The sequence below is a fragment of the Electrophorus electricus genome, chromosome 5 (assembly GCF_041902795.1).
Source record: "Electrophorus electricus isolate QZ-2024a chromosome 5, ASM4190279v1, whole genome shotgun sequence".
Classification (NCBI taxonomy): Eukaryota; Metazoa; Chordata; class Actinopteri; order Gymnotiformes; family Gymnotidae; genus Electrophorus; species Electrophorus electricus.
This window is the reverse complement of record NC_137501.1, coordinates 24,691,094-24,715,164: the sequence shown is the minus strand read 5'-3', so window position 1 is coordinate 24,715,164 and position 24,071 is coordinate 24,691,094. Positions and strand designations below refer to the sequence as shown.

The 24,071-nt window shown below is 40.3% G+C and overlaps 3 protein-coding genes and 1 long non-coding RNA gene across 11 annotated transcripts in view; 2 read left to right on the top strand and 2 right to left on the bottom strand.

Annotated features, from left to right (window-relative positions):
* The first annotated feature begins 910 nt into the window (after positions 1-910).
* Positions 911-4,963, top strand: irf1a (interferon regulatory factor 1a). Its single transcript, XM_081714515.1, has 8 exons — positions 911-1,405; positions 1,813-1,912; positions 2,406-2,585; positions 3,520-3,606; positions 3,809-3,913; positions 4,005-4,057; positions 4,270-4,363; positions 4,499-4,963. The coding sequence occupies exons 1-8, from the start codon at positions 1,319-1,321 to the stop codon at positions 4,573-4,575; spliced, it is 783 nt and encodes a 260-aa protein (XP_081570641.1). The 5' UTR covers positions 911-1,318; the 3' UTR covers positions 4,576-4,963.
* A 975-nt stretch (positions 4,964-5,938) lies between these two features.
* On the bottom strand, positions 5,939-15,256 carry ddx21 (DEAD (Asp-Glu-Ala-Asp) box helicase 21). Of its 4 annotated transcripts, none has more exons than XM_027024974.3 (16): positions 15,079-15,256; positions 14,319-14,543; positions 13,958-14,137; positions 13,634-13,706; positions 13,296-13,474; positions 12,983-13,100; positions 11,384-11,569; positions 9,639-9,784; positions 8,705-8,854; positions 8,442-8,603; positions 8,153-8,272; positions 7,741-7,814; positions 7,292-7,451; positions 6,843-6,977; positions 6,625-6,669; positions 5,939-6,300 (listed from the first exon to the last, which is right to left on the bottom strand). In XM_027024974.3, the coding sequence occupies exons 1-16, from the start codon at positions 15,175-15,177 to the stop codon at positions 6,061-6,063; spliced, it is 2,292 nt and encodes a 763-aa protein (XP_026880775.2). In that variant the 5' UTR covers positions 15,178-15,256; the 3' UTR covers positions 5,939-6,060. The 4 variants fall into 4 exon arrangements, 3 of the variants coding, with proteins under 3 accessions (XP_026880775.2, XP_035385914.1, XP_081570640.1); XM_035530021.2 differs by having other exon boundaries at positions 13,958-14,140; positions 15,091-15,255; XM_081714514.1 differs by lacking the exon at positions 15,079-15,256 and adding an exon at positions 14,943-15,048 and having other exon boundaries at positions 13,958-14,140.
* Positions 15,257-18,617: 3,361 nt separating this feature from the next.
* The window catches only part of LOC113586664 (uncharacterized), a 25,236-nt gene continuing 19,782 nt past the window's right edge, over positions 18,618-24,071 (top strand). Inside the window, exons 1-3 of one of the 2 annotated variants that reach the window (XR_014123832.1) lie at positions 18,621-19,003; positions 19,244-19,600; positions 21,202-23,610. This is a non-coding gene — a long non-coding RNA (uncharacterized LOC113586664). Of the gene's footprint in view, positions 19,004-19,243; positions 19,601-21,201; positions 23,611-24,071 lie in introns of those variants that run through there. The other variant, XR_014123833.1, reaches the window with a different exon arrangement.
* The window catches only part of si:ch1073-291c23.2 (membrane-spanning 4-domains subfamily A member 15), a 4,981-nt gene continuing 4,107 nt past the window's right edge, over positions 23,198-24,071 (bottom strand). For all 4 annotated transcript variants that reach the window (XM_027024961.3, XM_081714513.1, XM_027024962.3 and 1 more), the window contains one exon: positions 23,198-24,035. In XM_027024961.3, the coding sequence (XP_026880762.2) occupies positions 23,997-24,035 (39 nt within the window). In that variant the 3' untranslated portion in view covers positions 23,198-23,996. The remainder of the gene's footprint in view (positions 24,036-24,071) is intronic.

Sequence of the window (24,071 nt, the reverse complement as noted above, 5' to 3'; positions counted from 1 at the left end):
CCCCAAAGATTATGTTAGGATTTAAGAAAAAGGTATATATATATATATATATATATATATATATATATATATATATATATATATATATATATATATATATAGTGGAGGTAAGCCTTCCCTGTCTTTCAACTAACAGATATATAAGGATAATCTGTCATATTTTTGCCATCCACATCACCTTATTTATTTTTAAGAAATGCTTTGAAGCAGATAATTTTGGACTTCTTTGGACCTAAGAACAATAGCACCACCTAAAGTTCTTAAGAAAAATACAAATTAGGTAAAATGGGCTGATTTGATCTAGCTCCAAGATGTAGATTCACACATCTTATCTGACAGGTTTAGTCTTAAAGGTTTTTTTTGTTTTTTTTTAGTTTGCCTGACAATACAACTGCAAGTTCTGGTTAATCTCAGAACTAGATGTTCATGCTTTACATTTATGTTATCTGGAGGCTCATATCCACAGCCACTTACAGGAGTGCATAGAAATCTACATGTAAACCATTTAGCTTTAAAGCTGTTTTTTTGTTTGTTTGTTTGGTTTTGGTATTATTATAGTACTTTCTTTTGTGTCTGGTACATACTTTAAAAAAATACTATCTTTTTTAAAAATTGTAGTACAGCCTATGAGCATTTAGAACTTATGTCTCTTTATTTATTCTAAGCAATGTCCCAATAATTGCTACCACAGTTTGTAACAATTATACAAAGTCTTACCAATGGCCTCTTTTAACCTCTGCTTTATAATCATGACAGGATTGTATGGAAACAAAACCCTGTCATGCCTTCCAATGAACTGAACTTGGGGTGTGAGTAGGTGTTTGAGTAGCCGTGTCATCCAGTACCAGAGAAATTCTCCAACAGGTTTATGGAAACAGCAGAAAACCTGTTGGAGCAGGTCCTGAGCTTGAAAGAGAAGCTATGAGCAGCTAAGAGAGGAGGCAAAGATTTGTATGTCATTTTGCCACACAAAAGCAACGCTGAGACTGAGACGTAAGCCAGTTTCCTTGTGCTAGCCGTCTGATTCACACTTGCCCTACAAGTGCATGAGCAGCTTCATTCGTCCTCGAAGTGTTCCAACAGGAGTTGTGTATTTTGCGCTCAGTGTCATGCACATGCATGCAGACGTCTGATCAGTATCATCGAGTGATGACATGAATGTAAGCTTGCAAAGGTTTCATTGGAAAAACAAAAGCTGAAACATCAGGTTACGAGTATCTCCATTACTGAACAATCAAGAATAGTGTTAGTGGGCAAAGAAGGTGGATAAAATCCAAGCAGATTCCCTTGGATACCAGGAGATACTCAAGAGTGGACGATGCATCAGGGTCGCCTACGTTTACGACCATGGCTGGAAGAGCAGATAAAATCTGGCAGATACCCCGGAGTCATATGGTTGGATGAAGTAAGACCTTTGAGTATAATTCACTTTCCTAGTTAATTCTACTAATTTAACTCATTTTTAATATATGTTGCATATTATGCATGTATTGCATAGTATTGTATACTGCACTAGTTACGATGCTTCAAAAGCTTGCTACAGATAAATCTTTCCCTGTTGTTTTTTTTTTTCCATTAATTTCTTTACTGTTTCAGAACAAAATTAATTTTTCTTTGGGGCCATTCTGTATTTTTGTTTTTGCAAGAAAACATGTCCATATCTTTAAACTTCATATATTGTATGTCTGTGAACTGCATACTTTTAGTGCTTCCCATAAAGTATCTTTAAAACTGCTACTGCAAAGGAAAGGTTTAAGGTTTAAACCACCACACACACCCCCCCCCCCCGCGCCCCCCGCCCCCACCCCTTAGACTGCCAAGGTCTTCCAGATTCCATGGAAGCATGCAGCTCGACACGGTTGGAATATAGACAAGGACGCCACTTTGTTCCGAAACTGGGCAATCCATACAGGTGAGAGGCAAGTCCAGGCAGCAGTGGACAGTGTCTATGATTACACCTCAAAACAGTTTCCCCCGACAACACACAGATACTGTTGCAAACATTAGTCTACACGATTGCACTACAGCAAGGTAGCCCCATTGACTCATACACTAAATGAGATTTGATATGTCTCTGTCACTGAAAGCTTGAGGTCAAGTCATAATTCATTTCAAGTCATTATCTGTTTTGGCACAGGATATATGACATCTTATCCTGTGTAGAATTACATTTGGTAGCAATAATAAACATAAGTAACACAGAATATCCAAGTTCCATTTGTGTAAAAGTTGAAGATATTTTTGCTAATTACAAGAATTGCCTAGCTGTGTATTGTCTATTTAAATGCAGTATCAAATTCTACTTTTTGTTTATTTACTTTACCTCAGCCATTAGGGCTTTATAAATCAAGGAAAGTGCTCCAAATACATTAAAGGTCCAATGATTTTCCTACCATGGTTTTAAGGGCGATACAAACCTGGTGTAGACAAACCTGATCCCAAGACGTGGAAAGCCAACTTCCGCTGTGCCCTCAATTCTCTGCCAGATGTCCAAGAGCTTCGAGACAAAAGCATCAAGAAAGGGCACAATGCTTACAGGGTCTACATCCTACTGCCCAACAGCAAAGCACCAAAGAGAAGGAAAGGCAAGTAAATAACCACAGGTTCCTCTTTTTAGATCACAGTATCTAAACTGTAGTAAATTTTTTAAATGTCCTAATATCTTAATAGGTGAACAAGAGCATTATATACCTAATGCAGCTTCTATGTGTTTCATACTCATAAAAAAACATTTTTAATATGTTTGCTAAGAGTCCTTAAAGTGTTTGGCAGGCCAGAACTATGTGACTTAGTGAAAAGGGGACAATGAAATCCAAAATATGCAAATAAAAACCTGCATACACAACTGTCACATTATTATAAAGCACCTTTTATATACTCTCACTGGCCACCAATTTAGCACATTTCAGTTTTTAATCTGTGTAAAAGACTGCTTACACAAACGCCATACACTTCATACAGTAATAGGATGTAGACCATCTCTTGGGATGCACAATTCATCAGTCACCCTCTACTCTACCACAGGATGACTGCTGATCAGATATTATGCAGATATGCAGTTATATAGTTGTTGGTGTTGAGATAGCTCAAGTATATAATAAAAAAACAGTGATCTTGTTGTCAAAAAATGACCATTGATAAAAAGCAAACAGTACATTACAACAGATGGGCTAATAATGTGGCTGAGGAGTGTATATAACAAGAATCAGATATTTTATTCATTCTGACAGGTTCTTTTTAAGCCATGTACTTCCCTATACCGAAGTCACATGACCAATAATTCTCTAGTAGTTTGTGACACCTGCGGAATGTGGACTGAATTCTTCACATTTGCCTCACTATGAAGAATCATGTAGCTAATTCAGCCAGTATGTTTTGCATTTTCCTCTAACCCGACTTCTTATTGAACATATAAAGTATGAATAAAAAGCGCAAGCATAAGCAAGAAACAACATACATTTGCATTTAGCCTTTAGCTCATTTTCTACAATGTTCAAGACCTCGGATCTTTTTCTACAGTGTTCAGAAGTTTAGATCCAGATGCCACCAGAGTTCATTTGCCTGCATTGCTGCCACACACCAATGCACCTCTACAGAGGTTTACAGGTATATCGAGTGCCACATACAGATAAATATCAAATGCCACCATCATCTGCAGCAAAGCTGTTTAAGACAAAAACAAGCTAATAAGTTTTTTTAAACAGTTATTCAGTTTGACATTTTTTAAACAGAGTTATTCAGTCCAACTTTCACCTCCATCTTAGACCAAAAAAACCTATCCTTAGACCAACCCTCTTCTTTACTCCAGAGGCCTTCTGGAAGTACAAGGATAGCACAGGACTTGCTCCTGAAGTACACACCAAAAACAGCTTCGCCGCATTGTCATCGGTGAAAGAAGAGTGGTCACCTAATGGTCAGTCTACATCCTGTTCCTGAGACATCAACATTAACAGGCTATGGTGAAAACCTTTGCATTGTACTTAGAATTGTGACCTCTTCAACAGAAACCCAAGCAAATGCGATGGAGGACCATGAGCAAACAGAAGCGGTGCTAAAGGCAAGTTGGAAATTTGGCTGAAATTCAGTGTTACAAAAACTTTAACAGTACATCATATATGGGATCCTCCCACTGAGTCTGAAGAATCCAGCATGGTACAATGTAGTGGTTCTTTCTTTGAGCTCCAGAGTACTGATTTAACTTGTTAAAAGCTTAAAAACTAAAAATGTGTGACACTCTCATTCCCTCCCCCCCCCCCCCCCCCCCAGCAGATAGTTGATCATCTACAGAACACAGAACATTGGAGTCCTTTGTATGAACATGAACGAAGTTGGAGACCAACAAGTTCCTGGATGGAATGTCTTTGTAAGTTTTTAGCCCAATTAAAGAGCATTGGTCCCCTATTGCATAGGCTTGCACTGCCAATCTTTACAAAATAACTGACAGATGAATTTTAAAAAATCTAATTTCTACTTTTTTTTCTTTTTTTTTTTACTTCAGATGAAACAGCGGATTGTTCAAGCTATCATTTACAGACAGACTCTTACAATCATGGGATCACAAGTCAATTTGTCTGAGATGATGAGCAAGATAGAAGTTTGACCCAACACCCTTCCCAGCTCTAGAGCTAGTGTCTACAATATATCACAAGCATGACAAAGTGCAATTAGAAGAAGAACAACCACTGGACATTCCTACTGATCATGTAACAAGCTCCACATGACTGACTGAGTATTAAGAATGTTGCATGATATGAAGCTATAACTGTTAGGATTATGACATTTACAATCTGGGAAATATGTATCAGACCCTGCAGGCTATGTTTGGTACTCATGGAGAAACATCATAATCAGGTGTTTTTGGGATTAACTGGGATTGGCAGCAGCTCATTTAGTACATGATCTTTCATGTCATCAACATGATAATCAAAGACTGCTGTTATATTAAAATTCTGGTTAAATATGATTCACGGTTTTGACTTCCAGGAAAATATACATGAACCATTCATTTTGACACTTGGTAGGGGTACGGGTAGTCTTTAGCCCATCTGTTGACATTCATAATTGGTGTCAGGCATTTTATAGACCAGAGGTTGAGGTCTACAATAAATCTTTCTGACAGTACAGGATTGTGCAGTTTTCTAGCCCAATGTATGCACAAACCAGATAACTAATGCCTGCAGAGCTGATTAACAGCCAGCCAGTGTGCTGCAAGCCACAACAGATCACAAATCTGGTTTGGCTAGGTGTGAAAACTGGATGTAGAACCTCTGCTCTAGCCCTTCATCAATTATGATTCTGCTCACAGGACCTTTATCACTTGGTTTTTGGGAGGCGGATACGCACAAACCCCAGTGACACTTCTGTGCTTGATGGACGTTGCAGCCTCCACCCAGTCCATTAACATGTCAGTGTCACTATGTTGAGAAAGGCCAATGGCCTAAAGATCATCCCAGTAGCAGCAGTCCTGTACTCAGAAACTAACCTTTGATGAACAAAGTAGAAGCACTCCAAACGAAAGAGATATTTTATTATTCAGCACTTACTAATGAAAGCAATAAATCAAACAAAGCGAGTATACATAAAAGGAAGGTGGTTCCAATAGTTGGACAGTATACATTATGTATTTGTCTAAATGAAGCACACCACCACTGCTCTAAGATTTGTTTTTGTATTCCTGCTCAAACTAATGCAATAGAGTTAAGGCTGGACATGAACTCACTTAGAACAGCACTCTGAGAAGCTCTGTATGTATGGCTTCCAATCGTTTTGCTTTTATAATAAACTTTTTATTAAATCCTGAAATTATGATATTTGGTTGTCACAACGGGTGAAACTAAGTGCAATTACAAGCAAGAACAAGTAGATGGAATGAATTTGGAAACGAATTCTTCTTTAAAAACAACCTGATGCAAGGGGAAATGAACACAACACTGAATACTTTTGTCTTAAGAAACACTTTAATGAAATTCATTCACACTAATGGGTGTAAATAGGCTGTTTAAATACACAATTGCAATACAATCAGCATGCTTCGCGGAGCAATGTATGGGAAGCTGATGGTTAATAGTCAAAAGCCTGGCTGAAGCTTCGCTTCTGACCGCCTCCTCTTCCTCCTCGTCCCCCTCGCCAGTCACTGCTGAAGTTCTTTCTGCCACCTCGGAAACCTCCACGGGATCCACCACGGCCTCCACCCCTGCCGCCAGACATCCGGTCTCCACGGTTACGCCGTATGTTCTCCTCCAGCTCGGGGAGTTCAGTGGCAATGGTTAGCTGCCAGCGGCGACCATCCTGCCATTTGTCCTGTGGAAGCCCCGTATATACAATGACTCTGCGTTTTATTTGATAGTCAAGAGATATGTTTCATTCTGGTTGAATTGTTTTGACAGCGAAAGGACTCTGTTCTGTGGCCTGTAGTTGTGAAATCTGAGGCCTTGGAGTCAACTGACACAAGCCAGCTTAGGGCAGGCTTTCAGAACTAAAGTGTATGTTAACATCAGCTTGACAAATAACCCTGCTATGCTTCTTCAGAGTAGGCTTACAGATTTCCAGATGAGTGCACCCAATCTCTCTTGTGGTATCAAATTCTGTGACAAATGCAAATTTTTCACACACACACAAAAATACCTGGATTTCTTTCAATTTTTCAGCTGGGACATCAAAACACACCCCCTAAAAAAGATTAAAAATGATTAACAATAAAAAAAGATTAAGAAATGAACAATATTTCAGTATAACCATTGAGTCAATGTAATTGTCAGTGTAACCACTGAAAATACCTTTCACTAAATTCACAGTGGAGGCAACAATTTAGAGACATTTGAACTGCCATAAAATGCACACACTTTTTTGCCCTTTAGAAATGTCATTCCTTTGATATGGCAGTCAATCTCCTCTCCAAGATGCTCCTTCAACCCTCGCCAGGCATAGCCGATGTTATGCATCTCTTGAGAACAGGTCAGCACTAAAGTGGTAAAACCCTGTTAAAAAAAAAATTAACCACAGAGCTTTCCCATTTATGTGCCACAAGATGATTAGAAAACTATGCAGTTTAAATAAAATGCTGTAAACACCAGGTATTCCATTCCTCATCTCAATTATTGGCTCTATAAGAATCTGAATTTCAACTAATATTCAACACCTAACTAATATTTAGTGTTCAACAAACAAAACAAACTGCTTTTCTCAAATTTCACACTTCATGTATATGTACACTGCTGCACAAACACCTGGAGCACCTTCATGCAAATCAGTGTCACATACAGCTTACAAAGCCACATGGTGAGACACTTACAGCATCGGAGTTCAGAAGGGACCTCTGCTCCAGGCTGGTGGCTCCTGAGATGTGGGCAAGTGCAGCAGCCAGAGCCTCCACAGCACCACGCTCCTCAATCAGCCTCACCGCCGCTGAGCGGAAGTACTCCAAGGCGGCTGCCGGCACCGAATCCAGGTACCTGCAATGACCATGGCAACGCTCGGTAAACAGACTAGCTGGTGAACTAGCTGGTCTTGGCAGTTTCCACTCCTAAGCCATGGAGACCAGTGGTCTCATGTAGTTTCCATTTATTTATTTATTTATTTTTTAAACTACAGACCAAATTCAGCTCAGTTACAAAACTGTTCAAGGGGTCCTTTTATCCTGTTAAGAGATGGGGAATCTAGAACCAGTGCTGGGCCCCTGGAGTTCAGGACTGGGACAGGCACCCACTCTTTTACTTGAACAAAGTGGCTTGGTGAGGTCACCTGACTGCATCTTTGCTGGAGGACTTCACGATGTCATTGGCAGTCGGGACGCCCACGCGTTTAAAGGTAATGCCCTGGGGGACAAAAAGAACAAGAAATGCTTAAAATGTTGTGTGTGATCAGAAGCGCTCTGTCATTTTCAGTCAGAAGTCATAAAGCCAAATTTTTTGGAAAACTTGGTTCAAGAGCAAAAACTCTGTTCTGGGCTGTTTGGGTTTTTTGATCATATACTGTATCAAAACTGAACTTCAAGCAGTAAACAAACTTAACGCTCTCAAACATGATGTTTTCTACTTTATAGAGAAAGCTGCAATTAATTAGCCTGCTAGATGCTGCCTTATAAGCAAGTGAGCATTTTTCATTCTCTCTCTCCCTCTCTCTCATTTAGAGTTGGGAGCTGCTGGAGACTCACAGATTTCTGCTCCACATATCGAAGCTGGTCTTCCTCTTTTCGTTGGTAGAAACAAATGCAGATGCCAGTCCTTCCAGCTCGGCCAGTTCGCCCTGAGCGGTGAATATATGACTCCACATCCTGAAACCAAAAACAAACTGGGGCTTAATGCAGCCCAAACTCAAACAGGAGAGCTCCAAATAGAGGTGGCTGCCTTCCTGGTGAACTGTTACAGTAGCTTTTATTTACAACACCCAAATCCAGTACTGTGTTGAGAGCAAAACCGCTGCGCGTGAGACCAGTTCCTCACCTTGGGAGGGGAGCATTGCATGACCAAATCAACTTCTGGAATGTCCAGGCCTCGAGCTGCCACGTTGGTGGCAATCAAGACTTCGAAGTTCCCATTCCTGAAGCCCTTCAGCGTGAGTTCTCTCTGCTTCTGAGGGATATCTCCATGCAAACACTGGGCACTCTGCAAAAGGGAAGCAAGGTAGTAATACAGTTGGCTAATCCCCCAACGTGGTGTAATCTGCTAGTTCATCAAGTCCGAGAAACCAAAAGCTGGAGAGGAACCTGTTTGATGGAAGTGTTCATGGAGAGTTCGTTGGTTTCCTTCTTGGTCTCGCAGAAGACGATGGTGCGGCCATGGCTTCCACTGTATACTTGAATGACGTCGCCGATCACAGCTGCCCGCTGAGACCAGTGACACGCTATGGCCAGGTGCTGAGGAACAGCGAACACGTGAGGACTTTTGAAAAGGTGGGAGCTGGTGCCCCATTAACTGTCTACTGACCTCCTTTTAAGGAAATGACATATTTAACACTGGAACGTAGAACCTAGGCAAAATCAGAAACAATGACCCCTATGCACATTGACAGCTTGAAAAGAATACTGAAAAAGAACAGTTGGACGTAAACACTACCTCAGCCATCATCCATGGACTTTAGAAATGCTGTGGGCCAGTATTAAAACAAACAAAAAACCTGTGGGCTGGTATAAAAGGCACACAGCCAAGCCTCTGCTCTAACGATTCTAAAGAAAACCTTTTTTTTTTTGCCCAGACATGCATCCTCATTCTTTCAGGGAACCCAGTCGGACCAGGTATCGGTTATGGAAACTTAGGGTAGATTAAACTTCCTGATTTGCACAGACGTAACAATTCTGCTGAACCTGTTTGTCAATCACTTCTCAAACACCTTACAGGCACTGCTTCTCCACATGGATGCACCAAGCAAATTGTACATGATCAACAACTGCATCCTTAGGAAATGAAAAACACCACAAACACTAGTAGATATTAAAGTCTGTCTTGACTCTTTGATAATGCCTGGTTCCCTCAGTACATCAATAAGATATTAACATCAGATTTGCAAACAAGGTGCTCATATTTCCATTCTATGTATTTTACTGTACTACTGCTGTCAGAGGTGTGGTTGTAAATCTTCTGGCAGGATCAGATGGAATCAGACTAAAAGGTTCAACCTTGAATAAACATTCTTGGCCTTACCTCGACTGTGGTGGCTGCTTTCTGAGTCCTCTTGCCTATAAGGTCCACATGGATGTATTGTGAACGCATGTATTTCTTAGCCACATCATACACCCATGCAGGGCACGTAGCAGAGAAGAGCAGGGTCTGGGGGTTGCTCTCTGTATCTGCAACAGAGGCAGGGCCACTCAGTTTGTTAGGTGGAATGCAGTTATACTCATGCACACGAGACCTAAAAACTGGCCACTTTTTAAATTACCTTACTCAGACAACGCACAGCTAAAACAACAATCTGCAAAAGGTGAGGAAGTGGAGGGGTGTGTACGCGTGACGCTCTAACGTTTGTTGTTTTGAATTCTGGGATGGGAACAGCATCGCAGTGCATGCTCTCAAAGGGATGAATGTGAAGAGAACTGAGAGATGCCACTGGGACTAGTCACTGCTGTGGAAAATCTGATCAGAAGAGACTCGATGGCACACCCAGACCACAAGGGCCCTTGAAAGAAATGTGTCTGAACGCACTGATTTATGATCAGGATGTAGGCTGCATTACAAAGCATGCACACATTTAGTACATAATTTTTCATTTAACATACAAGCGGGCCAAATTTAAAACTACAGTCAGGTGTACTTTATATTCAAAACAAGCTGAAACAATGACTGAATAGTCAGTCATTCGAATTCAGGGAGTAGTAATTATGGGTAAAAGTTTTTGCCTTAAAATTTTTTCGGTCTTTGCCTGCTGGTGGATATGAAATTCAACAGGCTTTAATCAACGAATTTTGCCATGAATTGACTGGAGAGTTCCTGTGTAGCAATATTGTAAACAGGCCCAGCTCAGATCCTGCCCCTCTTCTGCAATATTCAAACCATATAATGTATTCTGCAGATCTGAGGGCTACATAGCAGAAAAGCTAGTTTAATAGCCAAGATCAGGCAAAAATGTTGTTAGCTTGGTTTCTGCTGTGAAAAGCCATGTCTATTTTTCATATGTGCTGATACATAACTGTTCTTTTTGACCAATTAATAAGAAGTCTGTGGCAGTGTCTGAAGCTAAGAGAAGACAGATACAAGGAAAACTATTTCACCCACAGTTGGACATATATACAAAACCGAGGATGATGGCAGTAAAGCACAAGCTTATTATCTTCAACAACGTAATTACCCATTGCAAGAACATTTACTGGCAACAATTGCATACTGCAGCAATACAATGGTAAAAGTAATTTAGATAATTAGTATCAATAAATAGTATTTAAAAAACAACACATGGTAGTTTGACACTTCCTTGCTGGCCCACCCCAGCAATGAATATCACAAAACAGGATGAACCCTTGGGTATGACAATGACATCTGGAGAAGCACCCCATTAGACATTATTAAGACAATTTATAGTATTGTTGTCTCAGCTTTACCTGTATAAAGCTAAACTCAATCTGACCACTTGATTATAAACCACAATAATGCTGCTCATTGAATACATCTAAGGTGCTTCCAGGTTATGCGCAAATAATGCCATTTATGATTAACTGTGCATGCAGCATCTATAATGCAGGGTGATGTATCCCATGTGCCAAAAAGGGAAGGTGTTACCCTGCAAAGGATTGAAGACATATCCAAGGGCAAACATAGTGCACATTTCTAAGCGTGGTCAAAGGTCAAAGCGAATATGCATCTCAAAGTAAAAGCAAAGGAGAACACACATGGGCCTGCACTGCTTCCACCATCAGGGAGATTGACTCGCTTGGCAGGAGACAACACCTCACCTTTGGTGTAGGAAGCAGACAGGATCTCCTCCACCTGCTCGGCAAAGCCCATGTCAAGCATTTGATCCACTTCATCCAGGACCACGTGTTTCAGCTGGCTCAAATCCAGCTTGTTGTTCTGGAGGTGGTCTTTGATCCGACCAGGGGTCCCCACCAACACGTCGATGCCATTGCGAATTGCATCCACTGGCAGGGGGGAGACCGGGAAGTGACAGTAAACAATTACTTTTTTATTGTAAATAAAAACGAGGAAAGAAACCCCCACAAAAAACAATAGACTCACACTTAAGAACTACAAATACATTTGATACATCTGCTATAACAAGCAGTTTTACATTAAACCTTTATGAACAAAGGATTAATTTTACAATACCATTTTATTAAGTGGTTAATAGTCCCAGCAGGTATGAAATATTTCATGACCATAAGAACATTTATTGAAGGTCATGGGTGGTAATCAAAGGGAAAGTTCACCTTTTTCCACATTTGAGAAAAAACATTAGTGATATCTAGGCACAATATTATAGGTTTATTAAAATAAACCTTCCCCTCACACCCTCTGGACTCAACTGCGACATCCATATTACACACATTGTACGTGCACACCTGGGCTGATACAGGCACAAATGTCCCTCATAATGACCAACATTCTCATTCACAAAAAGGTTTTCAAGGAATCTAAAGTATCTAGTTATCTTAACTGCCTTTAAATGCTTGAATAATACAAATGTTTTCATCTGCTGGAACAATAGCTGGAAGCACTGCACCAAGTTAAAAAGGCTTGGCAAAACTGGACAAAAACCAAAGCTACCCAAATAGCTCCATGTTAGTCAAGAACAAACACTACCTCCAAAGACTGCAGTTCTGTTCCTCACCATGCCCCAGTTGATGAAAACAGCAGGTACAACTTCAAGTTTCAAACAGTCCCACCATTGTCTGTTGCCTCAACGTGATCACTACACACCCGCAATGATCGTTTTTCCTTATTAGCGCAATTTAAATGGAGCCCACAACACACCTCAAATTGCCCTTACTGAGTGAGACAAAAACTAAGTCAGCTTGCAATGCATTATGGCGATGCAAATTTATTTATTTTTTGGTTCCCTCACCTGCAGTGCCTCAAAACTACGAACCACGAAGAAGAGATTAGACAGAATCACCACAGGAATTCAAACATTGTGAAAAGAGGGTTTTTGATTTCTTACTATTTTATGTCTTTAAAAATTATGTTTTGAGGAAACTGATGAGGACTACTCAATTAGTGTACCAAGTTGTAAATTTGTTTGACAATATAGCTATATATAATTTGATTTGCAAAACAGTAATTTGTTGAGAAAAAAACAAAAACATCTCAAAACTGTACCAACATAAGTGACTAAAAACCATCGTATTTATGTTTAGACAAATTCAAAAGTGAAAAATGGTGAAATTCTCTTATGTGCAACATACATGCTGCTTCCTCTTCTGATGGCACTACAAATCACAAGCAGTAAGGTCGCCAGGTGCAAGCCAGGAAAGTGTGGCTGATGAGCAATATGCTTCAAGTTCGTCAATTACACAAGTTTACTTTCACAAATATTAAGAACCATTAACAAATACCTTGCGGGTTGTAGGAGCTCCCTCCATAGAAACAGACAACAGAGAGCTTCTTGGTGATGTCCTTGAAGTCTTTGGTCACCTGAATCGCCAGCTCTCGTGTAGGAGCAAGAACCAGGACCTATTAAGACACAACCAGATTAAAAACATGTGACAAAACCAAGCAAGTCAGCATCTGAGAGCTTGAGTGGTCAAATGAAACAAGAGAAGGACCACCCATTAAGGCACTCAATTAAAAAAACTAATTTGTTTTTTCATACCTCTCAAAAGACACAGATTAACTCTAGACTGAAATGCTGCAGCTGAAATAACTCGCCTTCGGGGCCCTGCCTCTGTTTCTGTCCACAGAACTTGACTGCAACTTCTCCACTAGGGGGATGGCGAAGGAGAAGGTCTTCCCTGTGCCAGTCCGGGCCTGACCAATCACATCCTTCCCATCGTACACAGAGTCAAATGTCTTCACTTGGATGTCAAACAGATACGTAACCCCTCGCGCTGCAAGACAGGCCATTTGTCAAAAAAACAAACAAGCAAACAAAGCAACTAAAGAAACCCCAAAACAACCCACAATGTTACACACTGAAGTTCAGAAGCTAAAAGCAAAAATATGCATAATGTCTGGTGAAAGTGAAGAGATCATGACAGGTTTCACACCTTGAAGTAGCTTGATGGTGTCCTGTGAGATTCTGAAATTTGAGAAGGCTCCCTCTTTTTGCTCCGGGGTCTCCTGTGGAAGACGTAGATATTTATTCTCTCAAACTCACATCAAAGAACACCATAACACGCTTATCGCATTATAGCCACTAATTATGAACTCTTTTTTTTTAAGGTGTTTGAAACTCTTACACTAAAGACCTTAAGAATATAGCCCCCCCCAAAAAAAACAGAAACAAAGTTGTGTTGAAAACTTTTGGAGAACTTTTTGATCGACAGGAAAACTACTCAAGAATCAATAACCAGCTATGAACAGTAAATTACCGTTTCCTTTTCACCATCACTGCTGGAGTCATCACTGGACTGTGCAGGTGTCACATCTGTTGAATGTCCACTGAGCTTTGCTTGAAGCTTCAAAGATTTACTAATAATACTGTTGACGGTTGGTGCTCCACAGAACACTGTGTCTTCCGCATTCACTGCCTTTGTTTTCTTCTTCTTCTTCTTCTGTGTATTTGCAAAAGCCAGCACCACCCCCCCAAAACAAACAAACAAAAAAACAGACCAATGAGATGTACCAAATAAGTAATGTACATAAATGATTAAATGACAATATGTGAAGCTGTTATGTACATCAGATAAATACGACACTGTTCTGAGATGGCCGTCACCTCAGAGTAATTACCTCAGTGGACTGGTCACTGGCTGAGTCCATAAGCTCATCAATGGAATGAATGGTTTTCACTTTAAGTGGTTCTTTTAGATTGTCATTAACATCAAGAGACTTCTGCACTGTCCCGTTGGCTGTGTCTCTCTTTTCTTTCTTTATCTTTTTAGGAGCTGGTGGCTGACACTCCTCAATCTCCTCTGTTGCTGCCATTGTGTTTTTCTTGGTCTTATTTTTCTTTCTCTGAAGATTAAATAAAACATTTCAGTAAGAGTGTTAAAGGCCACTCTGATGATAAATGTAACCCAACATCGACTGGTGAACAACTTTTTAAGATTACTGCAGTACACCAACAAGCCACAACTTAGCTAGGTAGCCAATATGCCAGTGACAACGAGCTCGTCTGATCAAAGTCACTACACAACGTGTCAAATATGAAAATCATGTGTTTTAATACAGTGGCCTTCTGCAGCGACTCAGTGTTACCCACAGAAAACGTGTGAATAGTACTTTCGGCAGGTTAGCTAGCAAAATGCCGGCTGGTAATTTAAATTACTGTTAAAATATAATAAATCAGATACAATGCTAAAGAAAGGCAACGAAACAAAAGCTAACCGCAACTACATAGCTAGCTAACTTTACCTGATAAAAGATGCAGCTTGTCCATGTAGCTAACTTAAGTAACCTAGCTGGCTAGGTAAATAGATGAGCAACCAATAGCCCTGCTAACTAGCTAGGCAGCAAGCCACGTGTCAATAAAACGTCAGTGTAACATTACATTTATACTTGCTTTGGTTTCTTTAATGATTTCAGATGTCTCGTCCACGTTGTTCATCTCTATAACGTTATCGTTGTTGGTAAAAACTTTTGTTGGCATTTTGTCGACGTCCTCCCGAAGACAAACACAGCCTCCGCCACGGGAACAGGCAGGAAAGGGGACGTCATCCGCATGGGGAGAGCTATGGGGAACATCCGGAGAAACACTACGGAGCGCCCCGAGGCCAAAAAAGAATTTAAAAACGTCTTCGATGTTTATGAGGTTGTTTTATGTCGTTATAGGCGCTGTGTGGCGCTCTATTGGTCAGTACATAAATGTATCTAAAAATGCATCTTAACACTAATTAAAGACAAGAATATCATTAAAAATGAACGGATTATGAATTTGGAAATGCACAACTGTGACCCATAGCTATAAAATATAATTATTTAAGTACTGCTCAATCAAAACAATTAACTTTTAGTTGCTTTTTTTTGTTTGAATTTTGCCTGTGTACTCTCTTCCAAACCAGCCCATCACTACAGCAATATTAAGCCCCATATCACAGCATAACACTAACCAAACTGGAAATACTACACAACTTCACACGTCAGATTTTTGTGCATGTTGTGTTTACAATTACCCAAGTCATTGTACTATCTAGGTGTTATATCCCCAAAGAGTGGGGTGGGCAATTGCACTTTGGCCCATGGCCTGTGGGTTACTTCGGTCCCTTCCATCATAGCATCTATTATTCTGCTCAATCAAAACAATTAACCTTTAGTTGCTTTTTTTTTGGTTTGTATTTTGCCTCTGTGTACTCTCTTCCAAACCAGCCCATCACTATAGCAATATTAAGCCCCATATCATCACAGCATAACACTAACCAAACTGGAAATACTACACAACTTCACACATCAGATTTTTGTGCATGTTGTGTTTACAATTACCCAAGTCATTGTACTATCTAGGTGTTATATCCCAAAGAGTGGGGTGGGCAATTGCACTTTGGCCCATGGCCTGTGGGCTACTTCGGTCCCTTCCATCATAGCATGTATTAGTCACAAACAGATCCTTTAACTTAATATCCATCACAAGCCAACCAAAATGTATGCTTTTAAATATACCCTAATGTTTATTTATGCCTCTTATAAGTGTATTTCATATGGTAGACAATTTTACTGATATTTCAAAACATGACATTCATTATTTATAACCCTTAAATCTAAAACATTTGGTGCCCAAGTACAGTCCTGGAGGGCCAGAGTCCTGCAAGGTTTAGTGATTGCTCTGCTCAGACACACCTGCTGAACCTGGCAAATCTGGTGTGCCTGAGCAGAGCAAATCACCAAACTTTGCAGGATTCTGGCCCTCCAGGACTTGGACATCCCAAATCTTAACAGATCCATTTGCACCAGGGCCCATCAGATCTCCCATTTATACTGCTGCAAGAGAGGAGTGATGAATGAACAGGCAAAGCATATCATGACAGCATATTTATTCAGGAACATTACATCCATATAAGATATGTATAAGCACCCTATAGTTCACTTTAAATACAAGCATCTGAGAATAAGAGAGAACCTAACAGTGCCACAGAAAATTAATAAAACCCATCCTAATATAGCAATACTTGAGACTAAAAAGAATAAAGGAAAACAAAACCTACCTATCTGATTGATCCTCTAACAAAAACTCCAAACGAGCACCCGACTACTGAACTGATGTAACTAGACAAAAATTGTCCCATGAGACTATGGAAGAGGCACCCCAATCTTAACTTTTGGACTGCCCAATTGAATTAGAGTATTACACTATCAGCTGTGCAAGTCAAAATACATTTAGACGAAGAGAGCGACAAGAAAACACCTAATAAATCAACAGCCTAAACAAAACAGCCAACCAATAACTTGAGACAAGGACCAGCGCCACCATGTTTGATTCCCACGAAATCCTTTACTTACAACCCCAGCGCGAACGCTAGCTGCGAGTACTGCAGTTACATCCGCTTTTAACGCCATAGCTCCGCCCTTCACTGTGACGCAGCCCATTCACAGACAGAAACACAAGCCGGGGAAAAAAGCCCACTCAAACCAAACGTGCACGCTCTGCACGTAACACTAGTCTAGTTTGTACTACTCTGTCGATATTTAGCCTTTACTGATATCTGCATACTTGAGATCACCAAATACACGCATATAGTTATTTTATATTGCCAGGCTAATCCGGTAACTTGCCAAATTAATTAGGGGTGCTCGTTTGCTATATGTTGTTATGTATCTGAAAAAGACCTACAAAGTGTCAAGCTCAATAAATGCTCAAATTAAAAACATACTGCAATGCCACCTCAGCTTGTTAAAACAACCTTTTCTATGTGTGATTAGTGCCAAAGAACTATTTTAACTCATTTATTTTTGCGATTTAATTACCTATTTAATGGTGTTTTGCCACAACAGCACTTAATTTTCTTTTTTTTTTTCATTCCGTCATCCTTTAAGAACCTTCAAATCCTTAAAGACGACACAGATGGGTCTGTGCCGATATATTTTACTGGCACAGAAAGGATCCACTGAAAAAAAAAATTTTTGTCAGCTAATCGGCTCTGGAGATACTGCGTACTAGATCTGGGTTAGAGTGATCGTAGCCCGTTGTGGCATTGTGCCATTCGCTAATTTATTGTCAAAATGGAAGTGAGTAATTTGCATGAATGCAATGCTTCAAATTGTGTTTTTTTATAAGAAACTTCTTAATTCATTTTCATAACAAGTTGGACAAATTGGATTTATGCCATCTAACCTACATGATTTTCAACACATATACTCTCAAACCTTTGACACCACACCTTACCTGGACTCCAGTCCAGCGAGTTAATAATAGGACCACAGGATGCGCGTGTTCACTGACAACTGGCCGAGGCGAACGTGCAAATAGCAGGAGCAACTTGGGCAACGGTAGGTTGAACCCTGTCAGGCGGATTCTCTGTCAGCTGATTACGCGGGGATCTGGCACAGTAGAAACGCACGTACACACACAACCAGGACCCTTTTTACTGCCCACTAGGCACACTGGTTCGGGCACTGCATGTGACTATGTCCGGAATGTCCAAAGCACACAGCGAGCACGAGCATGGGATCACATGATCATATTTTCCGTTGTATTTTACATTTATATTTAATAAATGCCTATATATTTTTATTTACAAAGTGAATATTATTTGTGCCTTAGCATTTGCAAGTTGCACTAAGACCTCTCAGTGTATTATTTTTGTATTCAAAATATTGGTACAGATTGCTGAAATAAATATCAGCAAACCTCTCGAAAAAGTTATTTTAAATATGTTAAAGTATTTTATAGGCATTGTATAGTGCAATTAATTAAAAAAATTATCTTTGCAGTTGTAAGGAATCCAAATACAGAAACATTACTTCAGTGCAGCTGTGCTGCTACATGTAAGAGATCGCTGTAGGAAAGGGACTGGCCAAACTACGCTTCTAAGTGGTATTAAAATGAGTATCACTGTCATCTGCAAACTGCAAGCAATCTGTCTCTCACACACACACACACACACACACACACACACACACACACACACACACACACACACACACACACACACCAGTGGTATGCTGTGTTCTATGTAAAGCAGCTCACATGGTAGTGATACTATGCTTTGGTAAACACGTGGTTGTAAGGTTCCGTCATCAAAAACGTCACGCGACGTGACAGAAGACCGGTTGAAGTCGTCCCCTGGGCTGGGCACGCTGCGCCTCTGACATCAGGATAGGGACTCCCTAAAAGAAAGGAGTGTCAACTTGAGTTCATTGCCTACTTCGAAGGCGCGCGATTGTTTGGCGAATGAAAGCGCTCGTGACCTGTTGTGAGCTACCTTGCTGCCATTCGCTGACAAACTACACTGTAAAGTGCACGATTTACAGTCAAAATGGAAGTAAGTATTTCTTGCATGAATGTAGTGCTTTATAGGAAACCTCTCATAGTTATAGTTGGACTATCCGTGAATAAAGAACATAATTGTAAAGTGACAAGCGCATTTTGATATTTATCCTGGTATCTTTCTGATGGCATGACTATCGTAGGCTATCCCATAAGGGTTTGTCTTTAATATGAATTATATCTAAGTGTTAAGTGTTTGTTTGCCTAACCGCATTCATTTTGCCCTATCTTAAAGGAGACCTCACAACAAACCTTACACATGGTTTTACTTTACTGAAGGAACTGAACTCGCAGAGAAGAATAGGACAGTTTTGTGACTGTGTTATACAACTGCACAGCCATCCTGGAAAACTGTTCTTGGCGCATAAGAGCGTGCTTGCTGCGTTCAGTCCGGTCCTCGATTCTCTTCTTCCGCGCCACGGCACACTGATGGAGTTAGACTTACCCTGCCTCACTCCCGAAACCTTGGATAATCTAAATCCACAGAGCCAAGAAGAGTCAGTGCGCACGGAAGCTTTTTGCCTGCAAATGGAGCAACTGCAGCAGACCCTGAAGTGCAGGGAAAAAGCAACAGGGGAGATCACAGTCCCTGGTGAGGAATTTTCTTTTCTTTATAGAGAAAAATTATACAAACAGGAAATTTGTTCATTAGTATATAATTAAAAGTGCCCAACGGTTAAAAATAAGCGCAGGAATTCTGAACTAATTTTCACGTACTGTTAGTTTTTAGTATTGCTATACCTGCCTGAATTTATCCATCGTTTGCAAAAACATTTGAGTCAGTTTGTTCTTTTTTGCTGCTACGTCTTTGAAAACAACAACAGACATCGAATAGCTTCATAATAGAAGTAGGTGAAGAAAGAGCTAAATTAGTTAAATTAGAATTTGTAGGCAGGTTCTTTGCACACCAGAATAAATGATATGCAGTTTTTACGGTCGTCTTCTTGCCGTTTCTGGGTGATGCGAGGTGGTGCCATCCCCCCAGGTGCCATCCCCCCAGGAAAACAAGACAAACCCCCCGCCCCCCAAGCCCCATCGCCTTCTGCTCGGTTTATTTTTCTTCTTCTTCTTCTTCTTCTTCTTCTTCTTCTTCTTCTTCTTCTTCTTCTTCTTCTTCATCCCCTCCCACTCACCCCCAACACACACACACACACACACACACACTCCCTCAGTAAAACATCCCGCACGTCCCCCGATTTTTTATATAACACGACCACGGGTGGTAACTGTTGATGTGTCTGGCATGCACAACTCTGGACACAAGAGGTCCTTATCCCCCGAGTACTAGTGGTCTCCATGGTGACTCATCACACTCACCTGTGTCCTATCAGCCACATCAACACGCTCTGTACGCTTTCGGTGACTCTCCGTAGTTTCTTCGTAGACTCTCCGAAATATTTCAAGGATTTTGTTATTGTTAATCGCTATCTGGATTTTGACTTCTTGACATCTTCTGTTTTTTTGTGATTTTTTTTGTCTTACCTTTTGCCTGTACCTTTGCATATCTGTTTACTGACCCCTGCCTGCCTTGCCTCTGATTTTTGCCTCCGATTTTTGGCCATGCTCTTTTATTCCAGTAAAATCCTGCATGTGGATCCTAACTGTGTCCAAATATGCTTCGTCACAGTGGATTAGACCATGACCTTAAAATCTGGGTGAAAACATGAAAAATAATTTTGAATGACTCAAGAAATGTTGGTCAGGCAATACCTTTTTATTTATTTTTGTTATTATTCATATTATTATTTATTATTAAACACAGATGCCTGCCTTATCGTTTACTTTCTCAGTTAAATATTTTTTTTATTCGAAGACTAATTATACTAATATGGAAAGTATGTAGCTACAAGTGAGGAATGGGAGTCTGGACCCATTGTTGGGCCCTTGTAGTGTAAGGAGTTTTGACCTCATACTCTATATGCTATTAACCTTTACAGTACAAAAGTATTGTAGTAGCCCCAGTATAATAAATCGGTGGACATTTCAAAATGTCCTCCTCATAATTTTGTTCCAGGAGTATGAATTTTCTGTTTACCTCAAGATAACAGGTAGAACTGATAATTAGGATAATTCATAATGTTTGCTGTTAGAATCTGAACTTGTCCCCCATTGATGATAAATAAATATGAACACAGTTACACCCCTCAGCTCATTATAGCATGGTCTTAACTTCCCACTAACTTCCTTCTGCAGTTCAGGGTAAACTCAGTCAAAAGAGAAGATTTATAGACTGTCAGTCTCTCAATGAAAACCTTCCAGTCTCAGACCGAGCTGCACCATCCTCCCCAACTTACGAAGTTGTTCCAGTCATACGCCATGTCAGGACATCAGGAAATGACAAGCGTTCACCACAAAGCCACTCGCGCAATTGGCATACCACCCTTGATGCCGAGTGGCTTTTGCACGCTGAGGAACCTTCTCACCATGGCAACCCCCATGGCGTTCGTGTATTAGAAAGTAGCTCTTCACATTTGAAGCAAGACAAGATCCTGCCAATTCTGTAAGAGAGTTCACCAAACAACCTGCCGAGTGTGGTCAATGAGCACGTCGATTGTCAGTCTGGTAAGAGTGAACAGCTTCAGTCCATGGTGTTTGAGAATGCCTCTCATACTGCCACTTGTCTCCGCCAAAACACCAACAATAAAGATCACTGCATGGAGAGTGCTTATACAACCACTAAAGATTTAACTCCTGGCACTAAATGCCATCAGTCCAGTAATCAAAGTTGTCCTCAGGTTTACAGGTGTGCTAGCAGTGGCAATAGTAGATGTGTTTCAGATATCAGGTCCTTTAATACTTTCGATTCAGGAAAAGGTGACCAACTTGTGGAAATGTTCTCTAATGCCTTTAATGATAAGACCTCATGCAATATCTCTGGCATGGGACCTACAGATGGATTTCATTGTTGTGGTCAATTTACCACAAATTACTGTGATGTCCCTTTGTGCTTGAAAAATTCTAGTAGTGCTGACACTAGTGATATGATGTGTGAAAAAAGAACTTCGGACCAAGATGTGTGGCCTGAAGTCAACCAACTACATACACAAAAATCCATGACTGAACAAAAGCCATCAGAAATGGGAACCACAGAAAAGAGTGCTGTGCAGAAAAACTTTGAAAGTGTCAACCAGGCTGAAAGCTACAAACTCTCCATCCCAGGGAGAAATGACACGAGTGTGTATCAAGGTCAGGTGCGTTACCATTGCTTCTTGGAGCGCCTGCACCCCTCTTCTGACTCAAGTGGCTTGGACGGTGAGCGACCACTCCCGCTCCCTGACCGCTGCATCAGCCTGGAGGTGCTATGCCAGCGCGCAAAGCCCCGCCCCTTCCAGTGCTCACTGTGCAAGCGGCCGTTTAGCCAGAGGGGCTAAACCGGCACGTACGTTCGCACCTGGGCGTGCGGCCATACTCCTGCCCCCGCTGCACCATGACCTTTTCCAGGCAGTACCGGGTCACAGAACACATGCGTGTGCACCTGAGGAACTACGACACGCCGTCCACAGGCCACCTGAGCTTTGGCGACATGCAGGTGGATGTCTGATGGATGGGCTCGGCTCAATTTAGCTCACATGTATTTGCACTAAGATGTGCCAGTAGGTGGGGGTAGGCATATACTTAGAGCTATGTGTCTCATTGTAACCATGATGGTATGTGTTTAAATCTTGGTCTAATTCAGGTTCACTATGCGGCATTGAAGGTAAATGCTAAAGCTGTGGAAGGTGGCAGAATAAACTTATTCCTCACTGATCACACTGGAAGAAAAAGAGAATAAGGCATGGTTGAATACATTAGATCAGACCACAAGTGTTCAAATTAGTACATTAGTGTCTCAGATGTTTAGTACACTGTTAAAGTAAATTCATGTGGAATTTATGTTCACAATTCAAATGATTAAATTGTCTGGATGCTCTTTTTTGCATTAAATCTGGGGTAAACACTGAATCTTTGAAAAAGACCCCTAACAATATAGAAGCCAGTGGGCACAATGATTTCATTATGCATGCACATTCTATAACGTTTGAGTGCCTGCTATTGTGCTTGAATTATTTGATAAAGCATAGAAAAATAATTTTAATTCTGATTTGTTACTAGCATTAACTGTCACTACTTATCAGTCAATTTACATTTGCACATCCCTTTGAAATGTCCTCATTTGGGTCAATTTGAGCAAATTTGAAATACAACACAATTTTAAACAAATATTGATTTATTTAGTTATTTTAACTTTACAGGGGCTTTCATAACCCAATGACATAGTCAGCATCAGTCTACAACACAGCAAAGCAGTGTCTGACATTTAAAAGACTGCTGTGTGTATCAGAGACTGGTGTAGTGTGATGGTATTCCAGTTGGTGGTAATCAAACACTGGTTGTTTTGCCATGCATACACAGTAAGATTCTTATGAAAAACAAGATTATAGTATGAAAAATATTTTGTTTTAACATGCCAAGCCAAAGATATTTTATGTAGGGTAAATGTGAATTTAGAGTTTCAAAGCAAGTATTCTTAACACTGTTGGGCATTAACAATTGTTCCTTCTCATTTCTGTAATAATAAAAAAAATAATAATAATAATAATAATTAAAAAAAATAATAGCAAATATCATAAACTGTTGAATTTGTGATATTAAAGTTACTATGAACATTGTTGTGTTTATTTAAATACTAAATTAACGCTATTGTGTCACTCATTTGAAAACACAAGTCAATGAGTGAGATGCACAATATTAGAGATTTTGTTTAACCAGTCATAGTATTGTAAACTCTAAATACCAGCATGCACACAGAACATGATTCAATGTCACCAGATTTTAAACAAAATCTTAACCATAACAATCAAAAAGATTATTTGACAATACACATTGACAATATTCCTATAGGAAATTGAATTATTAGTGCTATGTGTTAGTTCTAGTGAAATGTTTGAGTGAGTTGGTCAAGTTTGCTTCTATAGTTAGTACGAAAAGGACAAAAATAGTGATAATCTTCACTCTGTCGAAGGTAGGTTTCTCATTACCACAACCATCTGTGGAGAGAGGGAGAGGGTGGAGAGCGATCATTT